Source organism: Mesoplodon densirostris, chromosome 15, assembly GCF_025265405.1.
Source record: "Mesoplodon densirostris isolate mMesDen1 chromosome 15, mMesDen1 primary haplotype, whole genome shotgun sequence".
NCBI classification, from domain to species: Eukaryota; Metazoa; Chordata; class Mammalia; order Artiodactyla; family Ziphiidae; genus Mesoplodon; species Mesoplodon densirostris.
Genome location: NC_082675.1, coordinates 21,960,961 through 21,980,275, shown reverse-complemented (window position 1 = coordinate 21,980,275; position 19,315 = coordinate 21,960,961). Strand labels below are relative to the sequence as shown.

General features: G+C 39.1%; 1 protein-coding gene across 3 annotated transcripts in view; it reads left to right on the top strand.

The window, feature by feature from the left end:
• Positions 1-19,315, top strand: part of TTC28 (tetratricopeptide repeat domain 28) — a 598,643-nt gene that overhangs the window by 308,584 nt on the left and 270,744 nt on the right. For all 3 annotated transcript variants that reach the window (XM_060119074.1, XM_060119076.1, XM_060119075.1), the window contains 2 exons: positions 7,307-7,579; positions 8,477-8,607. In XM_060119074.1, coding sequence (XP_059975057.1) covers positions 7,307-7,579; positions 8,477-8,607 — 404 coding nt within the window. The remainder of the gene's footprint in view (positions 1-7,306; positions 7,580-8,476; positions 8,608-19,315) is intronic.

The following is a 19,315-nucleotide window of genomic DNA, read 5'->3' as shown; positions in this document are numbered from 1 at the left end:
TTTTACTTTACTTTTGTGGTTTCATTCATGCTCACCAACCAGATATCAGCTAATCTACTTTTCCTGTAGATATATTTACATCACTATATGTAATGTATTTCCCTTAAATCATTTATGTAAATGTACAAATAAGTATTAATATAAAATGAGACTCTTTCATGACCCTCAAATTATCCTTTTACTATTTTCCATTTCTCCTCTTTAGATAGTCTTTCAGCAATTTCAGTTCATTGTATCTTATAAATGTTTATGTAAATTTGGATGGTGTAGCATAGTACTACTGCCAACCGCAGATTTAATAATATAATTACAAAGTGAGATTGTGTTTACCTTTATTTGTTCCTCTAAAGACGCTAGGGCTGCTTCTTGCTGAGGGTTCTCTTGTGTATATTTTCTCTCCTCTTGTTAATTTGGTAATCTAAAGACTATTACATTTATGGGCTATCACCTGTCGTGGTGTTTCTACCAGCTTCAGAGGATCCAGGAAGCTGATTTTATGAAGTACTGGTAGAAAATGGCTCGAATGTATAAGCTTTTCTCTCAGAGTCAAATTGGGGCTCACCTTTTATTTACCTGATTGTCCACCCTTGGTAACTCTTTCCCTCTGATTCTCTTTTAAGTGGCAGTCACTTTGCACAGAGGGCCTGTTTCTGAAATGTTATGTTAAAAAAAAACTGACTTTTCCCCCAAAGGTTGGACTCTAATTCCAATACTGCCATTTGCTATCCCCTTGACTGAGCAAGGTTGCTTCCTTTCTCTGCACCTCAGTTCTTATCTGTAAAAGGGGTGTGATAATAAGTACCTCCTCATATTGTTTTTTTTAATATTTATTTATTTATTTGGCTGCATTGGGTCTTAGTTGTGGCACACGGGATATTCGTTGTGGCATGCAGGCTCTTCGTTGCAGCATGCAGGCTTCTCTAGTTGCAGCGAGTGGGATTCTCTCTAGTTGTGGTACACAGTCTCCAGACTGCCCAGGCTCAGTAGTAGCGGCTCATGGGCTTCGTTGCCCTGTGGCATGTGGGGATCTTAGTTCTCCAACCAGGGATTGGACCTGCGTCCCCTGCGTTGGAAGGTGGATTCTTAACCACTGGACCACCAGGGAAGTCCCCTAATAATTGTTTTGAGAATCAAGCCTTGGCATGTAAAGGCAGGCCCCTTTAGGACAGTTTCCCTGTGCAGTGTCATGCCCTTCCTCTCTCTGTGGAGAGAAGTAGTAGCAGCAGTGGTAAGCTTGCTCTTGTATTTGTGTTGTGGGTGTGGAACAAACACTGCACAGCACACATCGTCCTTTTGCTGAGCACATGGTGCCTGGAAAAACTGCATTTCTCTTGAGCATTGGTGTATTTTTATCTAAAAGGTCTGGGAATTATCTGAAGTGATCCTTTATTCTTTTGCTTTGTCCTCTGTGAAGCGTTAGAGCCTAGTGTCCTGTCCACCTTTAGGAAGTGTGCCAGGACTTATAGTCTCTAAGCTGAGTTTTCCTACTTTATTTTCCACTCACTCTGACTTCTGTGTTTTCCACCTTATTTCTATAGAAGGCTTTGAATCCTTTTGTAATGAAGTAAGATATAAATAAATTCACAAATGAACCCAGAAAAATATGAAGTGGCTTAGACAAAGAGCTAAACATGTCAGTTTTTATTTTCTTTTTGGGGGGGGAGGGTTAAGTTTTCCTTTTAGTGTGAACCCAAAGGTTTTTTTTTCCAGTTGTGGTAAAATGTACATAACATAAAATTGACCATTTTTAGTTGTGCAATTCAGTGGTGTTAAGTATATTTACAGTGTTGTGCACCCATCACTGCCATCTGTCTCTAGAACTTTTTCATCTTCCCAAATTGACACTTTGTACCCATGAAACAATAATTCCTCATCTTCCCCCACCACCCCAGCTCCTGGCAACTACCAGGGTACCTCATATAAGTGGAGTCATACAATATTTGTCCATTTGTGACAAGCCCAGTGGTTCTTAATTTAGTTTCCCCTATAAGGAGTTAGCCTAAGAAAAGGTAAAAATTAAAATTAAGTAGATATTATGAACCATACCTCTAAATTTTGGTTTTGGGGCTATACTTTACTCTCATTATACTTTGCTTACCTTCTCACCTTGTCAGTAGTTGCTGTTCTCTCTTTGGATCCCTGTTTTGGAGATTCATTCCAGAATTGTTTCTCCCAGTCTTCTGAGTTTGCAGTACAGTATTATATTATATCCAGTAATAATTGGTAGTGGTATCACCAGGTTTTTAGGAAAGTTGAAGCTTTTTAGTCATGTATGCTAATTAAATATTATAAGGATAACTTGGAAGGTTCCAGAATGTCTTCATAGTACCTGAGACAGATTGAAGTCTGTAAAAATTTTAGTTACCTTGAAGGTGATTCATAGGAGACAGTCAGTAGAGTATCATGACTTTGGAATAAGGCATTGTGCCTATTAATGCATTTATTCCTCAAATTCTGTAAATTTTAAAATTCTAAATATGTCTGAAATTTATCCCTTGCTGTCCATCTGTTTTGTCATTGCAAATACAGGACTTTTTCTCTAACTGGTTTTCCTGGCTTTTATCTCTTCCAAATCAGTCCATGCTTTGCTTCCCTTCCAGAATGAACTTTCTAAAGTGTAAGTTTGATCTGTCATTCTCTTATTAATAATTCTGCATTTTCCCCATTGCCTACAGGATAAAGGCCAACTACCTTAGTATAAAAGATCTTGCTTCTCTTTTATTCTCATTACCAAGATATTCCCAGCTAAAACTACCTGCAATTCCTGGAAAACACTAGTTTCTCATAGCTCCGATTTCTATTCAGATGTCATTACCTCTGGAAAGCATTCCTAGACCTACCTGAGTAGGGCTAGCACCTTTCTCCTCTGTGGTCCTGTAGCACATCCTACCAATGCTGAGAAATCTGGATTGAAAGTTGTGTCATTATTTTGTATATTACTAAGAAAAAAGAAAATGCTGATAAGTAAATGATGACACATTTCTTTCTTATCACTTAACTTTTTATTTTATATAAACTGAAAGAATTCTTTTAGCCCCATTTAGGCATAGAAATAACCAACCATTGTGAGGCACCATTGAGTTCATGGACATTAAATCTCAAATTCAGAAATGTTAATGTGTGAATCAATGTGCAGAACTGATGAAATAAATATAGTATATCTTTTAGCTGAGTGTGATTATTTGTTTATTATTAGCCTGTACTACATTCTTACAAGGTTTTCAGGTGTCAGGAAATGTGACTTTGTTTATCTTAAATTCTTAAAGCCTTTACATTTTGAAAGCACATAACTGGTGTTCAATGATTGTTGCAAAGTGCCTTTACATTCTTATGAAGTTGTTTTGACATTGGATATTTTATATATTATGCATGATTTCTATAAAGAAAAACATCTTTACATCTACAGGCTGCCAAAACTCTGTTCCATCTAGCCTGAGAAAATCACACAATTAGTCCTTTTGCTAACAGCCTAAATTTACTGTAGAATAGGACTTAGAATCATAGAATAGTATAGTTGGGAAGAATCTTATAGATCACCTAATCCAGCCTATACAGTTTTTTTTTCTTTTTTTTTGAATTTTTGAATTTTATTTTATTTATTTTTTATACAGCACGTTCTTATTAGTTATCTATTTTATACATATTAGTGTATATATCTCAGTCCCAATCTCCCAATTCATCACACCACCACCACCCCGCCCCCGTCACTCTCCCTCCTTGGTGTCCATACATTTGTGCTCTACGTCTGTGTCTCTGTTTCTGCCCTGCGTACCGGCTCATCTGTACCATTTTTCTAGGTTCCACATATATGCGTTAATATATGATATTTGTTTTTCTCTTTCTGACTTAACTTCACTCTGTAGCCTATATAGTTTTTATACATTAAAAAAACTTATCTTACCACTTTTATTTATCAAATGAGTGTACAACTGCTAACCAGACCTTCTGATAAGTGAATATGGACAAATGAGACGTAATTACAGCCCAAAGCAGAGAAGTTTGACATTAAATTTTTTAAAATTTACGTCAAGTGAAATGGACGTTTCGTGTATATATCTTCACACATGCATAGATGCAAACATAGATACATTTGCATGTATATACACATATGTATTTAATATTGACATATACTTATCTATAACGTGTATAGATTTATGTAGCCATCACCACAATCATAATTGTGATACATTTGACAAAGTGAGGAAACTAAGGTTATGTGGCTTTGAAATCCAGGTCTCTTTATCCTTAGCTCAGTATTTTCTGTGTTATTCCACATCCGCTTCCTTCCCCATAAATATTCTCTGGGCCATTCAAGCTGCCTTGTTCATCATTCCTTTTCATTCCATGTACCTATCTTTCATTCCATGCACCTTTGTTTAGGACAAACCTTCTGCCTAAAATACCCTCTACTCACAGAAAAAAGTACAAAGACTTGTCTAAGTCCTACCTCTTCTTTAAGAAATCAGGTTCTGTTTTTATGAAGCTTTCTGATTACCCTTGATAATCATTCCCTTTTCCAAACTCTTATAACATATACTGTACTTGAGCTTGCATTATAATTTATCTTTTTATATATGTGTAGTCTCTTCCCTGTGTACTACAAATGGAAATTTGATCTTTTACCTCTTAATCCTTCTGTTTCATTTTTATTTAGTAAAAATTTGTACAAATGAAGATTTCCTTTTCTTTTGAAAATCTTCCAGGTATTTCCGTTGGTCCTCTAACTGTGGCAATGTGCTCTCTTCTTTCTACTCTTGTGTAGTTTTAGAGGCTCTATTGGATGGCTCTTTTTTTTAACTTAACCATGGTTGCAATGCTTAAAAAAATCACCAGCTGAAAAGTAGAATCTTTGCTGGCCATCAGTCATTTTGTGCCATCTGTGTCTGAACACTCTTCCTGTGTTTTGGGAACTCCCTGTCTTTTACTTCTGCCTCCTTGCCTTCCACTATAAAATTTGAAAATATCAGATCCTAATTTTCGCATCCTCCTTTGCAGCTGGTACTCCACATTTGAGTTAGGAGCTAAAGGCTGAAAGAAGAAAGGATATACAGAATTTGTTCCAGTGGTGGCAGGTGGCAATAGTGACATCCGTTTTCCAAGGGTGGCATTTAGTAGTGGTGGAGGCAGAATTACAAGCTGCAGTGTCCTGTGTTTACTTGCAGTGGTGATGTTGCCTTCACCAGGCAGCTTTTGTGACATGATTTTGACTGTGGGTCTGGAGGCCTGGTTTTCCACCCTTCCCAGTAGCCACTCAGTGCATCTCTTCTCTGTTTAAAATCAGCTGGAATTGACTTCTTGTGTGAACAAGAATTTTGCCTGGTATGGTATCAGAGAGCCTGGACTTAGAGCCCTGCAATAGGTACTTGTCTTGGCTTTGTCCCAAGCTATCTGACCTTGCGTGAATACTCAATACTTAAACACTCAGATTCTTCATTTCTAAAATAACGGTGTTGGGCTTCCCTGGTGGCGCAGTGGTTAAGAATATGCCTGCCAATGCAGGGGACACAGGTTCGAGCCCTGGTCTGAGAAGATCCCACATGCCGCAGAGCAACTAAGCCCGTGTGCTACAACTACTGAGCCTGCGCTCTAGAGCCCGTGAGCCACAACTACTGAGCCCACGCACCACAACTACTGAAGCCCGCACGCCTAGAGCCTGTGGTCCACAACAAGAGAAGCCACCGCAGTGAGAAACCCTCACACCACAACAAAGAGTAGCCCCCACTCGCCACAACTAGAGAAAGCCCACGCACAGCAACGAAGACCCAACACAGCCAAAAAAATAAATAAATAAAAATAAATAAATTTAGGGCTTCCCTGGTGGCGCAGTGGTTGAGAGTCCGCCTGCCGATGCAGGGGACACGGGTTCATGCACTGGTCTGGGAAGATCCCACATGCCTCAGGGTGGCTGGGCCTGTGAGCCATGGCCGCTGAGCCTGCACGTCTGGAGCCTGTGCTCCGCAACGGGAGAGGCCACAACAGTGAGAGGCCCATGTACCGCAAAAATAAATAAATAAATAAATAAATAACTTAAATAAATAAATAAAATAAGGGTGTTTTCAAGGTCTTTTCAGCTCCAAAATTCTGTTATTTTTGCTTCTGCTAATTGGCCAGTGGGATGCTAATGTATGATCATCACTGGCTGCCAAATCCATCAGTGGGTACCACCAAAATTCTGCTCACAGTTATTTCAGTATGGCATTGTTCTTTTCCTGTTCTAGCACTTCCTGGGCTCTTGTGCCTGCATGTAACCCTATTGGTTAGCAAGCGTTTACTGGTACTGTGTACTGCTTGCATCTTGATAGGTATAAAAACGTTCTTTGTTCGCTGTTTAGTGATCTGATTGAAGGGAAAAATGCTTTAGGCACCAATAGGTTTCGAGGTTTCTGTGGTAATGCTGATTCGGATGAGAGCTCCTTAGTGGCAAGTGGGGATTTGAAGTCATACATTGTAAAAATTACATTTTAATGCAGTACTGTTGGCTGAGAGATTCACAGTTTAAAGAGACCAACCTTTCAATCGTTTTTTTTTTCACATAGGCACAGTGGAACAACTAATGTGAAACAGTTTTTCAGGAAAGCTAACAACAAAGGTGTTACAAGTGCTACCTCATTGCAAGGTTATAGTCATTAGCTCTGCAACAGTCTTTTAAAAAAAAAACAAAAGAAGAGGAGGAAGAAGGAGCTTAGAGGTCATCCACTTTGAAGCCTAGCTTCAGATGTAAAGAATCTCCCTGGGGCTTCCTGACCCCTAATCTGTGTCCTTTCCACAACATGAAAATAAAATGAGATAAACATTAATTTTGTCTTTCATCTTACCTTAGTAAACTCAGACGGTTTCTTTTTTCTTCTTGATATGCACAGAAACCAAAAATTTCATGTGATACTTGTAATACTTGCTCTGTTGCAGTGGTCTGGAAGCAGACCCACAGCATCTCTGAGGTCTGCCTGTATATAGTAGGGGTGGGACTTGAGTGATGTGCCTGTGATATTTTGAGAGGGCAGGAGGTCAGATAAGGGAGAACCATTCAGGGAAAGTGGTGGGTCCTGATCAAAGAAAGACCAGAAGAGAGGACTAGTGTGGCGTATGCATGTGAAAGTGGTGTAAGGAAATTACTGGAAAGACATTGGTGTTACCCAGTCGTATGAATGAGTGGACAGCAAGGGTGGTGCTAGATCGGAAGGCTGAAGAGTTTATACCTGAAACAGGCCATAAAAAGGTACGATAAACATTTGTTTCTAGAGCGTATTGGAAAAGATTGTTTTGTGTATAAGCCTACATTCTCTTATTTTCTTTTGTTTTTCTTCAGACTCCCTCGAACCCACTTATCAACAGCTTCAGAAAATGAAACTGGACAAGAGTCCCTTTGTGGTCGTGTCTGTGGTTGGGCAAGAACTCCTGACAGCTGGCCATCATGGGGCCTCTGTGGTTGTCTTAGAAGCCGCTCTGAAGATTGGCACCTGCAGCCTCAAACTGAGAGGTTCCGTTTTCTCTGCGCTGAGCAGTGCTTACTGGTCTCTCGGAAACACAGAGAAGAGCACTGGATACATGCAGCAGGACTTGGATGTAGCCAAGACCTTAGGTAGAGTTATGCTTTTCTCCTTTATTTCAGTACAGAAAGGAAATGAAGAAAGCTGATTAACCTGACGTGAATGGGAGTAATATGTGCAATGAAAAGTGATTGTACCTCGGGAACATTCTCTGTTTTAGAGTACTTAGGTCTTTAGGGCTTTTCATTTAACAAGGTATCAAGCTCCCAAAAGGCCAAAAGATATGGATTACATATTCGTTGCCTCCTCAGAGATATGGGCTCACAGATTTAATATCTCAAATGATAGATTTGTGGGTGAATCTTTCACCTTAATTTTCATTTTTGCCTACATTAGAATGCACCATCATTTTGTTGGACAAAATAGTGCAGTGCAGTGGTTAAGACTGTGGACTATGGAGCCAGACTGCTGAGTTTAGAATCCTGGCGCTGCCACTTAACTAGCTGTGTGACCTTCAGCAAGTTGCCTAATCTCTGTGCTGCTGTTTCCTCATTTAAAAAAAAATGTGGTTTATGATAATCATCACAGTGATTATTCAAGGACTTGCAGGATTGCAGTAAGAGAAGAGATATGGTGAGTCTACCATCAGCATACTTGTAAAGAAGCAACATATTATGGTAGGTGTGGAGTAAAGTGACTGAACCAACAAGCTGATAGTTGTTCAGAAACAAAGCAATGACCTCTCATTTCCAGAACACTTATGTCCCTGACTGCAGTTGTATGTTATAACATCAATAACAGTTGTCCAGAGATTTAACTTCTAGGACCATAACTTCCTACATAGAGTCTTTTAGAAGAAGAGAAGAAGGCAAGTGAAATCTTAGCTAGTAAATCTGTGGCTCTTGAATTAGGATGGCCATTATATATTATAAATAATGCTGTAACCTAGATAAATTTTATCTTTTTTTTTCTTTTTAAACCCAATTCAGGTGACCAGACAGGAGAATGCCGAGCTCATGGGAATCTGGGCTCTGCATTCTTCTCCAAAGGAAACTACCGGGAGGCTCTCACTAACCACAGGCATCAGTTGGTGCTTGCCATGAAACTCAAGGATCGAGAGGTAGGAAGTTTACCTGCAGACCAAAACCAGTTTTTTTGAAACATGGGGTCTTTTTTTGCTGCTCAAAATGTTTTAGGTATCTTAAAATATTACTTTCAGGAGTTGATAATCATTGCTTCTAACTTTCATCAACAATGAGGTGTTGAACATCTATCACATACAGGACTTGGGGATATAGAGGTAAATGAGACATGGTCTCTGACCTCAGGATCTAACAGCTTGGTCAGATACATTGTTCTTATTCTCTTCAAATGTGCTATGGATATATGTAAAATTAGCAAAAAGCTATATCATTATGATATATTCATTAAATTAAAGAAGCACACATTATGCTTTATCTGAGATGGAGTATTATTGCTGTGAATCCTTCAAATTGTTTCTTTGGTGGATTTTTAACTCTGGTGGTAGAAGCATGTTAAGTCTCACTGAGAGACCTGAATCGTAATGATAGAGAAATATCATCCTTGTCTTTTCTAGATAAATGAAATGAAATATTCTCAGAAACTTGATATCCAGTAGATGCAACATGATGGTGCCTGCAGAGTGGAAAGAGGGTGGGGTTTGGTAGGAGACAGACCCAGATTTGAATCCCTGCTTCAGTTCTTCCTGGCTCGGGGATCTTGGGGAAGTTATTATTTAACTTCTCTTTGCCTCGTATTTCTTATTTAGAAAATGACGATTCTGTTTATTCCATACACAGCTGTGATAGGATTATAAATAATACATGTAAAGTACCTAGCATGGTACCTGGAATTCATAAATGGTAGTAGTAATATAATATTATAAATAAGAATGAAGTTAATAGCAGAGGCAACAATAAATTCATGAATTAATCTATGTGTTGGGAAATATATTTAGTTACATTTACATCTCAGAATGTCACTGTAGGACGTTATGGAGATTAACTATATTATTTAAATGACCCAGCATCTTCATGTCTCTATAACACAGTCAGGCACTAGAAAGGAATTGGGAAAGAAAAAAACCTTTACTTCAGTGGCATGCTGGAATCTCCCCTTGGGAAAACTGGACTCCTAGAAAGTCTCTCTCATCCATGGGTATCAGAAAAAAGCCTTTGAAAGCTCCAAGGGCGGTGAATTTTTGGCAATTTTATTCTCAGGAGAGTTGCCTAAACACTTTTCTCTTTACCTATTTACTCTTAGTTTACAAACATTTCTTATAAGCCAGATTATCTGATTTCTTGATGTTAAGAGAATGACAAAAGGGCTCGGATTTCTAGAGGCAGATATACTGATGGCATTAAGAAGTGAGAGCCAGGTTTAAAAACTAAAACAGCATCAGTATCTAGATAGAGCCATTTAGTGTAGGGACAGATAGCTATAAATATGTCAAGAGCTGAATTTATACCACATTTTCCTAAACTTTGAGGTGTATATATTAGCTTGATTACTGGATAAGCTAGAAAGACTTTTAATTAGGGACATAGGGTTGTGATAGGTATTAAAAAGGAGAACACTCAATTGCTGCCAAGATTCTGGAATTCCAGAGGAAACAGAGACTGATATAGACCTGAGGAAGCTTTGTGAAACAGGTAGAAATCAAGCTGGCCCCCAAGTGAGATGTAGAAATTGCCATATGGGGTTCTAAAACCTGGTCAGCAGATAAGTCATGTTTTGCTGAGTGATAAGATAATTTATTCCTTTAGCAAAGAACAGATATTTTCCACCATCCTATTATATATATTATATATATAGTCAAAGATTCTTGGTTTTTTTTTAAATTGAGTTTTGAACTTTATTTATTTATTTTTGCTGCGTTGGGTCTTCATTGCTGCACGCAGGCTTTCTCTAGCTGCGGCAAGTGAGGACTACTCTTCATTGCGGTGCTCGGGCTTCCCATTGCGGTGTCTTCTCTTGTTGTGCAGCATGGGCTGTAGGTGCACAGGCTTCAGCAGTTGTGGCACATGGGCTCAGTAGTTGTGGTGCACAGGCCCAGTTGCCCTGCGGCATGTGGGATCTTCCGGATCCAGGGCTCGAACCCGCGTCCCCTGCATTGGCAGGCGGATTCTTAACCACTGCGCCACCAGGGAAGTCCCCATGGTTTTTTTAAAAGGTGATATTTATTAGTTTTATCTAATTACGTAAGAAATACATGAAAATAACCAACTGTAAGCTTACCATCCTATTAATATTTTGGGTATAATCTTTTGATCATATATGCAGTTATAATTGTTCATATGTCTTCACACAAGAACTGAAATCCTATTATATATTGTTTTAACTTGTTTTTTCATTAATATTTTCCACTTATTTTTTTTAACATCTTTATTGGAGTATAATTGCTTTACAGTGTTGTGTTAGTTTCTGCTGTATAAGAAAGTGAATCAGCTATATGCATATGTATATCCCCATATCCCCTCCCTCTTGCATCTCCCTCCCACCCTCCTTATCCCACCCTTCTAGGTGGTCGCAAAGCACCAAGCTGATCTCCATGTGCCACGCAGCTGCTTCCCACTAGCTATCTATTTTACATTTGGTAGTGTATATATGTCCATGCCACTCTCTCACTTCGTCCCAGCTTACCCTTCCCCCACCCCGTGTCCTCAAGTTCATTCTCTACGTCTATGTCTTTATTCCCGTCCTGCCCCTAGGTTCACCTTTTTATTTTTATTTTTTAGATTCCATATATATGTGTTAGCATATGGTATTTGTTTATCTCTTTCTGATTTACTTCACTCTGTATGACAGACTCTAGGTCCATCCACCTCACTAAAAATAACTCAATTTCATTTCTTTTTATGGCTGAGTAATATTCCATTTTATATATGTGCCACATCTTCTTTATCCATTCATCTGTTGGTGGACACTTAGGTTGCTTCCATGTCCTGGCTATTGTAAATAGTGCTGCAATGAACATTGTGGGACATGGCTCTTTTTGAATTATGGTTTTCTCAGGGCATATGCCCAGTAGTGGGATTGCTGGGTTGTATGGTAGTTCTATTTTTAGTTTTTTAAGGAACCTCCATACTGTTCTCCATAGTGGCTGTATCAATTTACGTTCCCACCAACAGTGCAAGAGGGTTCCCTTTTCTCCACACCCTCTCCAGCATTTACTGTTTGTAGACTTTTTGATGATAGCCATTCTGACCGGTGTGAGATGATATCTCATTGTAATTTTGATTTGCATTTCTCTAATGATTAATGATGTTGAGCATTCTTTCATGTGTTTGTTAGCAATCTGTATATCTTCTTTGGAGAAATGTCTATTTAGGTCTTCTGCCCATTTTTGGACTGGGTTGTTTTTTTGATATTGAGCTGTATGAGCTACTTGTATATTTTGGAGATTAATCCTTTGTCAGTTGCTTCATTTGCCAATATCTTCTCCCATTCTGAGGGTTGTCTTTTCGTCTTGTTTATGGTTTCCTTTGCTGTGCAAAAGCTTTTAAGTTTCATTAGGTTGCATTTGTTTATTTTTGTTTTTATTTCCATTTCTCTAGGATGTGGGTCACAAAGGATCTTGCTGTGATTTATGTCATAGAGTGTTCTGCCTATGTTTTCCTCTAAGAGTTTTATAGTGTCTGGCCTTACATTTAGGTCTTTAATCCATTTTGAGTTTATTTTTGTGTATGGTGTTGGGGAGTGTTCTAATCTCATACTTTTAAATGTAGCTGTCCAGTTTTCCCAGCATCAATTATTGAAGAGGCTGTCTTTTCTCCATTGTATATTCTTACCTCCTTTATCAAGGATAAGGTAACTATGTGTGCATGGGTTTCTCTGTGGTCTTTCTATCCTGTTCTATTGACCTATATTTCTGTTTTTGTGCCAGTACCATACCATCTTGATTGTTGTAGCTTTGTAGGATAGTCTGAAGTCCAGGAGCCTGATTCCTCCAGCTCCGTTTTTCTTTCTCGAGATTGTTTTGGCTATTCGGGGTCTTTTGTGTTTCCATACAAACTGTGCAATTTTTTGTTCTAGTTCTGTGAAAAATGCCATTGGTAGTTTGATAGGGATTGCATTGAATCTGTAGATTGCTTTGGGTAGTATAGTCATTTTCACAATGTTGATTCTTGCAACCCAAGAACATAGTATATCTCTCCATCTGTTTGTATCATCTTTAATTTCTTTCATCAGTGTCTTACAGTTTTCTGCATACAGATCTTTTGTCTCCTTAGGTAGGTTTATTCCTAGGTATTTTATTTATTTTGTTGCAGTGGTAAATGGGAGCGTTTCCTTAATTTCTCTTTCAGATTTTTCATCATTAGTGTATAGGAGTGCAAGAGATCTCTCTGCATTAATTTTGTATCTTGCTACTTTACCAAATTCATTAATTAGCTCTAGTAGTTTTCTGGTAGTATCTTTAGCATTCTGTACGTATAGTATCACGTCATCTGTAAACAGTGACAGTTTTACTCCTTTTCCGATTTGTATTCCTTTTATTTCCTTTTCTTCTCTGATTGCTGTGGCTAAAACTTCCAAAACTATGTTGAATAATAGTGGTGAGACTGAGCAACCTTGTCTTTTTCCTGCTCTTAGAGGAAATGGTTTCAGTTTTTCACCATTGAGAGTGATGTTGGCTGTGGGTTTGTCATAAATGGCCTTTATTATGCTGAGGTAGGTTCCCTCTATGCCTACTTTATGGAGAGTTTTTATCATAAATGGGTGTTGAATTTTGTCGAAAGCTTTTTCTGCATCTATTGAGATTATCTATGGTTTTTATCTTTCACTTTATTAATATGGTGTTTCATATTGATTGGTTTGCATATATTGAAGAATCCTTGCATTCCTGGGATAAACCCCACTTGATCATGGTGAATGATCCTTTTAATGTGCTGTTGGATTCTGTTTGCTAGTATTTTGTTGAGGATTTTTGCATCTATATTCATCAGTGATATGGGCCTGTAGTTTTCTTTTTTGTGACATCTTTATCTTCTTTTGGTATCAGGGTGATGGTGGCCTCGTAGAATGAGTTTCCTCCCTCTGCTGTAGTTTGGAAGAGTTTGAGAAGGATAGGTGTTAGCTCTTCTCTAAATGTTTGATAGAATTCACCTGTGAAGCCATCTAGTCCTGGGGTTTTGTTTGTTGGAAGATTTTTAATCACAGTTTCAATTTCAGTGCTTGTGATTGGTCCGTTTATATTTTCTATTTCTTCCTGGTTCAGTGTTGGAAGGCTGTGCTTTTCTAAGAATTTGTCCATTTCTTCCAGGTTGTCCATTTTATTTATTTATTTATTTATTTATTATTTTTTGCTTTATAACAAATTTAATCAGTTATACATATACATATGTTCCCATATCCCCTCCCTTTTGTGTCTCCCTCCCACCCTCCCTATCCCACCCCTCCAGGCGGTCACAAAGCACCGAGCTGATCTCCCTGTGCTATGCAGCTGCTTCCCACTAGCTATCTACCTTACGTTTGGTAGTGTATATATGTCCATGCCGCTCTTTCACTTTGTCACAGCTTACCCTTCCCCCTCCCCATATCCTCAAGTCCATTCTCTAGTAGGTCTGTGTCTTTATTCCTGTCTTACCCCTATGTTCTTCATGACATTTTTTTTCTTAAATTCCATATATATGTGTCAGCATACAGTATTTGTCTTTCTCTTTCTGACTTACTTCACTCTGTATGACAGGCTCTAGGTCCATCCACCTCCTTACAAATAGCTCAATTTCGTTTCTTTTTATGGCTGAGTAATATTCCATTGTATATATGTGCCACATCTTCTTTACGCATTCATCTGATGATGGACACTTAGGTTGTTTCCATCTCCGGGCTATTGTAAATAGGGCTGCTATGAACATTTTGGTACATGTCTCTTTTTGAATTATGGTTTTCTCAGGGTATATGCCCAGTAGTGGGATTGCTGGGTCATATGGTAGTTCTATTTGTAGTTTTTTAAGGAACCTCCATACCTTTCTCCATAGGGGCTGTACCAATTCACATTCCCACCAGCAGTGCAAGAGTGTTCCCTTTTTTCCACACCCTCTCCAGCATTTATTGTTTCTAGATTTTTTGATGATGGCCATTTTGACTGGTGTGAGATGATATCTCATTGTAGTTTTGATTTGCATTTCTCTAATGAGTAAAGATGTTGAGCATCCTTTCATGTGTTTGTTGGCAGTCTGTATATCTTCTGTGGAGAAATGTCTATTTAGGTCTTCTGCCCATTTTTGGATTGGGTTGTTTGTTTTTTTGTTATTGAGCTGCATGAGCTGCTTATAAATTTTGGAGATTAATCCTTTCCAGGTTGTCCATTTTATTGGCATGTATTTGCTTGTAGTAATCTCTCATGATCCTTTGTATTGCTGCAGTGTCAGTTGTTACTTCTCCTTTTTCATTTCTAATTCTATTGATTTGAGTCTTCTCCCTTTTTTTCTTGATGAGTCTGGCTAATGGTTTATCAATTTTGTTTATGTTCTCAAAGAACCAGCTTTTAGTTTTATTGATCTTTGCTATTGTTTCCTTCATTTCTTTTTCATTTATTTCTGATCTGATCTTTATGATTTCTTTCCTTCTGCTAACTTTGGGGTGTTTTTGTTCTTCTTTCTCTAATTGCTTTAGGTGTAAGGTTAGGTAGTTTATTTGAGATTTTTCTTGTTTCTTGAGGTAGGATTGTGTTGCTATAAACTTCCCTCTTAGAACTGCTTTTGCTGCATCCCATAAGTTTTGTGCTGTTGTGTTTTCATAGTTGTTTGTTTCTAGGTATTTTTTGATTTCCTCAATGATCTCTTGGTTATTTAGTAGTGTATTGTTTAGCCTCCATGTGTTTGTATTTTTTATAGATTTTTTCCTGTAATTGATATCTAGTCTCATAGTGTTGTGGTTGGAAAACATCCCTGATACGATTTCAGTTTTCTTAAATTCACTAAGGCTTGATTTGTGACCCAAGATATGATCTATCCTGGAGAACATTCCATGAGCACTGGAGAAGAAAGTGTATTCTGTTGGTTTTGGATGGAATGTCCTATAAATATCAATTAAATACATCTTGTCTAATGTGTCATTTAAAGCTTGTGTTTCCTTATTTATTTTCATTTTGCATGATCTGTACATTGGTGAAAGTAGGGTGTTAAAGTCCCCTACTATTATTGTGTTACTGTCGATTTCCTCTTTTATGGCTGTTAGCATTTACCGTATGTATTGAGGTGCTCCTATGTTGGGTGCATAAATATTTACAATTGTTATGTCTTCTTCTTGGACTGATCCCTTGATATTATGTAGTGTCCTTCTTTATCTCTTCTAGTAGTCTTTATTTTAAAGTCTATTTTGTCTGATATGAGAATTGCTACTCCAGCTTTCTTCTGGTGTCCATTTGCATGGAATATCTTTTTCCATCCCCTCCCTTTCAGTCTGTATGTGTCCCTAGGTCTGAAGTGGGTCCCTTGTAAACAGCATATATATGAGTCTTGTTTTTGTATCCCTTCAGCCAATCTGTGTCTTTTGGTTGGAGCATTTAATCCATTTACATTTAAGGTAATTATCAATATGTATGTTCCTATTACCATTTTCTTAATTGTTTTCGGTTTGGTTTTGTAGGTCTTTTCCTTCTGTTGTGTTTCCTGAGTAGAGAATTTCCTTTAGCATTTGTTGTAAAGCTGGTTTGGTGGTGCTGAATTCTCTTAACTTTTGCTTATCTGTAAAATTTTAATTTCTCCGTCGAATCTGAATGAGATCCTTGCTGGGTAGAGTAATCTCGGTTGTAGGTTTTTCCCTTTCATCACTTTAAATATGTCCTGCCACTCCCTTCTGGCTTGCAGAGTTTCTGCTGAAAGATCAGCTGTTAACCTTATGGGGATTCCATTGTATGCTATTTGTTGCTTTTCCCTTGCTGCTTTTAATATTTTTTCTTTGTATTTAATTTTTGATAGTTTGATTAATATGTATCTTGGCATGTTTCTCCTTGGATTTATCCTTTATGGAACTCTCTGTGCTTCCTGGACTTGATTGACTAGTTCCTTTCCCATATTGGGGAAGTTTTCAACTATAATTTCTTCAGATATTTTCTCAGTCCCTTTCTTTTTCTCTTCTTCTTCTGGGACCCCTATAATTCGAATGTTGGTGCGTTTAATGTTGTCCCAGAGGTCTCTGAGACTGTCCTCAATTCTTTTCATTCTCTTTTCTTTATTCTGCTCCCTGGCAGTTATTTCCACCATTTTGTCTTCCAGCTCACTTATCTGTTCTTCTGCCTCAGTTATTCCATTATTGATTCCTTCCAGGGTATTTTTATTTTCAGTAATTGTGTGGTTCATCACAGTTGGTTTGCTCTTTAGTTCTTCTAGATCCTTGTTAAATGTTTCTTGTATTTTCTCCATTCTGTTCCCAAGATTTTGGATCATCTTTACTGTAATTAGTCTGAATTCTTTTTCAGGTAGGTTGCCTATTTCATCTTCATTTATTTGATCTTTTAGGTTTTTACCTTGCTCCTTCTTCTGTAACATATTTTTTTGTCGTTTCTTTTCTTTTTTTTTTTTTTTGATGGGTGGTGCTGTATTCCTGTCTTACTGGTTGTTTGGCCTGAGACATTCAGCACTGGAATTTGCAGGCAGTTGGATAGAGCTGGGTCTTGGTGCTGAGATGAGGACCTCCAGGAGACCTCACTCCGACTGATATTCCCTGTGGTCTGAGGTTCTCTGTTAGTCCAGGGTTTTGGACTTGGAGCTCCCACTACAGGAGCTCAGGCCCGACCTCTAGCCTGGGAACCAAGAGCCTGCAAGCTTTGTGGCACGGTTAAAAATAAAAAAAAAAAAAAAAGGAAGAAAGAAAGAAAAAAAGGAGCAGTACAATATCAAAGAGTAGAAAACAAAAGAAAATTAGAAAGATAAAAAATATGTTAGGTAAAATAAAACTATAATTGAAACAACTGCAACAAGATAAAAGAAAACCACAACAAAAAAAAGAAAAAAGGGCGGGGGGGGGGGGAACAAGCCAAAAGGAGAGATCACTAACAAAGTATAAAGAATAAAATAAAATTAGAAAAATAAAAATATAAAAGAATCAACAACAGTGAATCAACAAGGTAAAACAGAACCCCAATCTAAAAGAGGAAAAAAGAAAAAAAGCTTTGGCTATGGGGGCAGAGGTTAGGTGAGGGGTGGAACTTAGGCAGGGGTGGGGTTTAGGGTGGGAGAGGGCCTAGATGATGTTCAAGTGTGGACGGGGCCTCTGCTTAGGACCTGCGTAGAAGGGGAGAGGCAGCATGTGGAAAGGAGGGCTTCTGGAGTGTGGAGTTCAGGAGTTTGGAGGTTGGGCCCTGAGTGAGGGTGTGTGGGTGGGATTTAGGCCCAGCTCATTGGAGGGGGTCTCTGAGTATGGAGGCGGGGACCTGGTTGGGGGTGTAGGTGCGGGGCTTGAGTTCTTCGAGGCACGAGGGAGGCTCCGAGGGCAGAGGATTAGGCCCGGGTGCTTCCCGGTGCCTAAGTGGACAGGGAAAGCACTGGCCCATTCCCTTCTGTTCCTTCTCACCCCTCCCTCACCGTCTCCCCCATTGCCACTGGACCCCTAACCGTGGGTGGGTTCTGCTGGATGTAGGGACTTCTTCCCTACCCCAGCCACCCCTCAGTCATGCCAGTCCTGGTCCAGCCTTTACTTTTGTGTGTGTGTGTTACACGGGCCTCTCACTGTTGTGGCCTCTCCCATTGCGGAGCACATGCTCTGGATATGCAGGTTCAGCGGCCATGGCTCACGGGCCCAGCCGCTCCACGGCATGTGGGATCTTCCTGGACCGGGGCACGAACCCATGTCCCCTGCATCGGCAGGCGGACTCTCAACCACTGCGGCACCGGGGAAGCCCCCAGCCTTTACTTTTGCTCCCCCTTCCCTCCGTCCCACTCCCTCAGGACCTGTGCGGGGTCCTCAGTGGGCAGAGGATCAGGCCCAGGAACTCAACAGGTTCCTAGGGGTCTAAGTGGGCAGGGGAAACCTGGCAACGGCTCCCTTTTGATCCTCTGCCCTCCCAGTGGTTTCCAGTTTTCCCCTTCGGGGGTGGGATCCCTTCCTTTCCCCCAGCTGCCCCTCAGGGGCGCCAGTCCCTTCCCCTCTCCACTTCTCCTCCCGATTCACTCCCCCCACACCCCATGTCCTACCCAGTTGCTGGGGGCTCCTCCCATCCCCTTAGGTGTCCGTGGTCCCCCACCAGTGCCTGATAGGTGCCCTAGTTGTGAGGAGACGTGAATTCCACGTCTTGATAGTATGCCATCTTGGCCTGTCTTCCACTTATTTTTAAACATTTCTTCATTTTATTAAATGTTCTACTGAAGGTCTTTGGCTTTATCATAATTTATTTAATCTTTCTCCCTACTGTTATACATTTAGTTTGTTTAAAAATTTTGGGTGTTATAAAATCTGGAGAAACATCTTTATGGATAAATCTTTGAACACATCTCTCATCATTTCTTTTGGTTAATGTATCAGAAGTGGGCTTGCTTAGCAAAAAACACATTAAGGCTTCTGATACTTATTGCTAAATTGCTCTCAGAGGGGCTGTATCTGTTTTCAGTTCTACAAGCAGTGTATAAAAGCTTTCATTTCCTTGCACTAGCTAACACTAGGCATTACTATTAAAACTAAAAAGTCAGTTTGATATTTTAAAAAATGATATCTTATTGTTTTAATTTGCATTTCTTTGGTCACTACTGGGTTTACTATTTTTAAAAATTTCTTTTATAAAGATCTTGAATACTCAAAATATGTTTTTCTATTGCAATATTGGTTATTTTATATTGATCTGATTCTGGGCATTGCTGTATCATTCT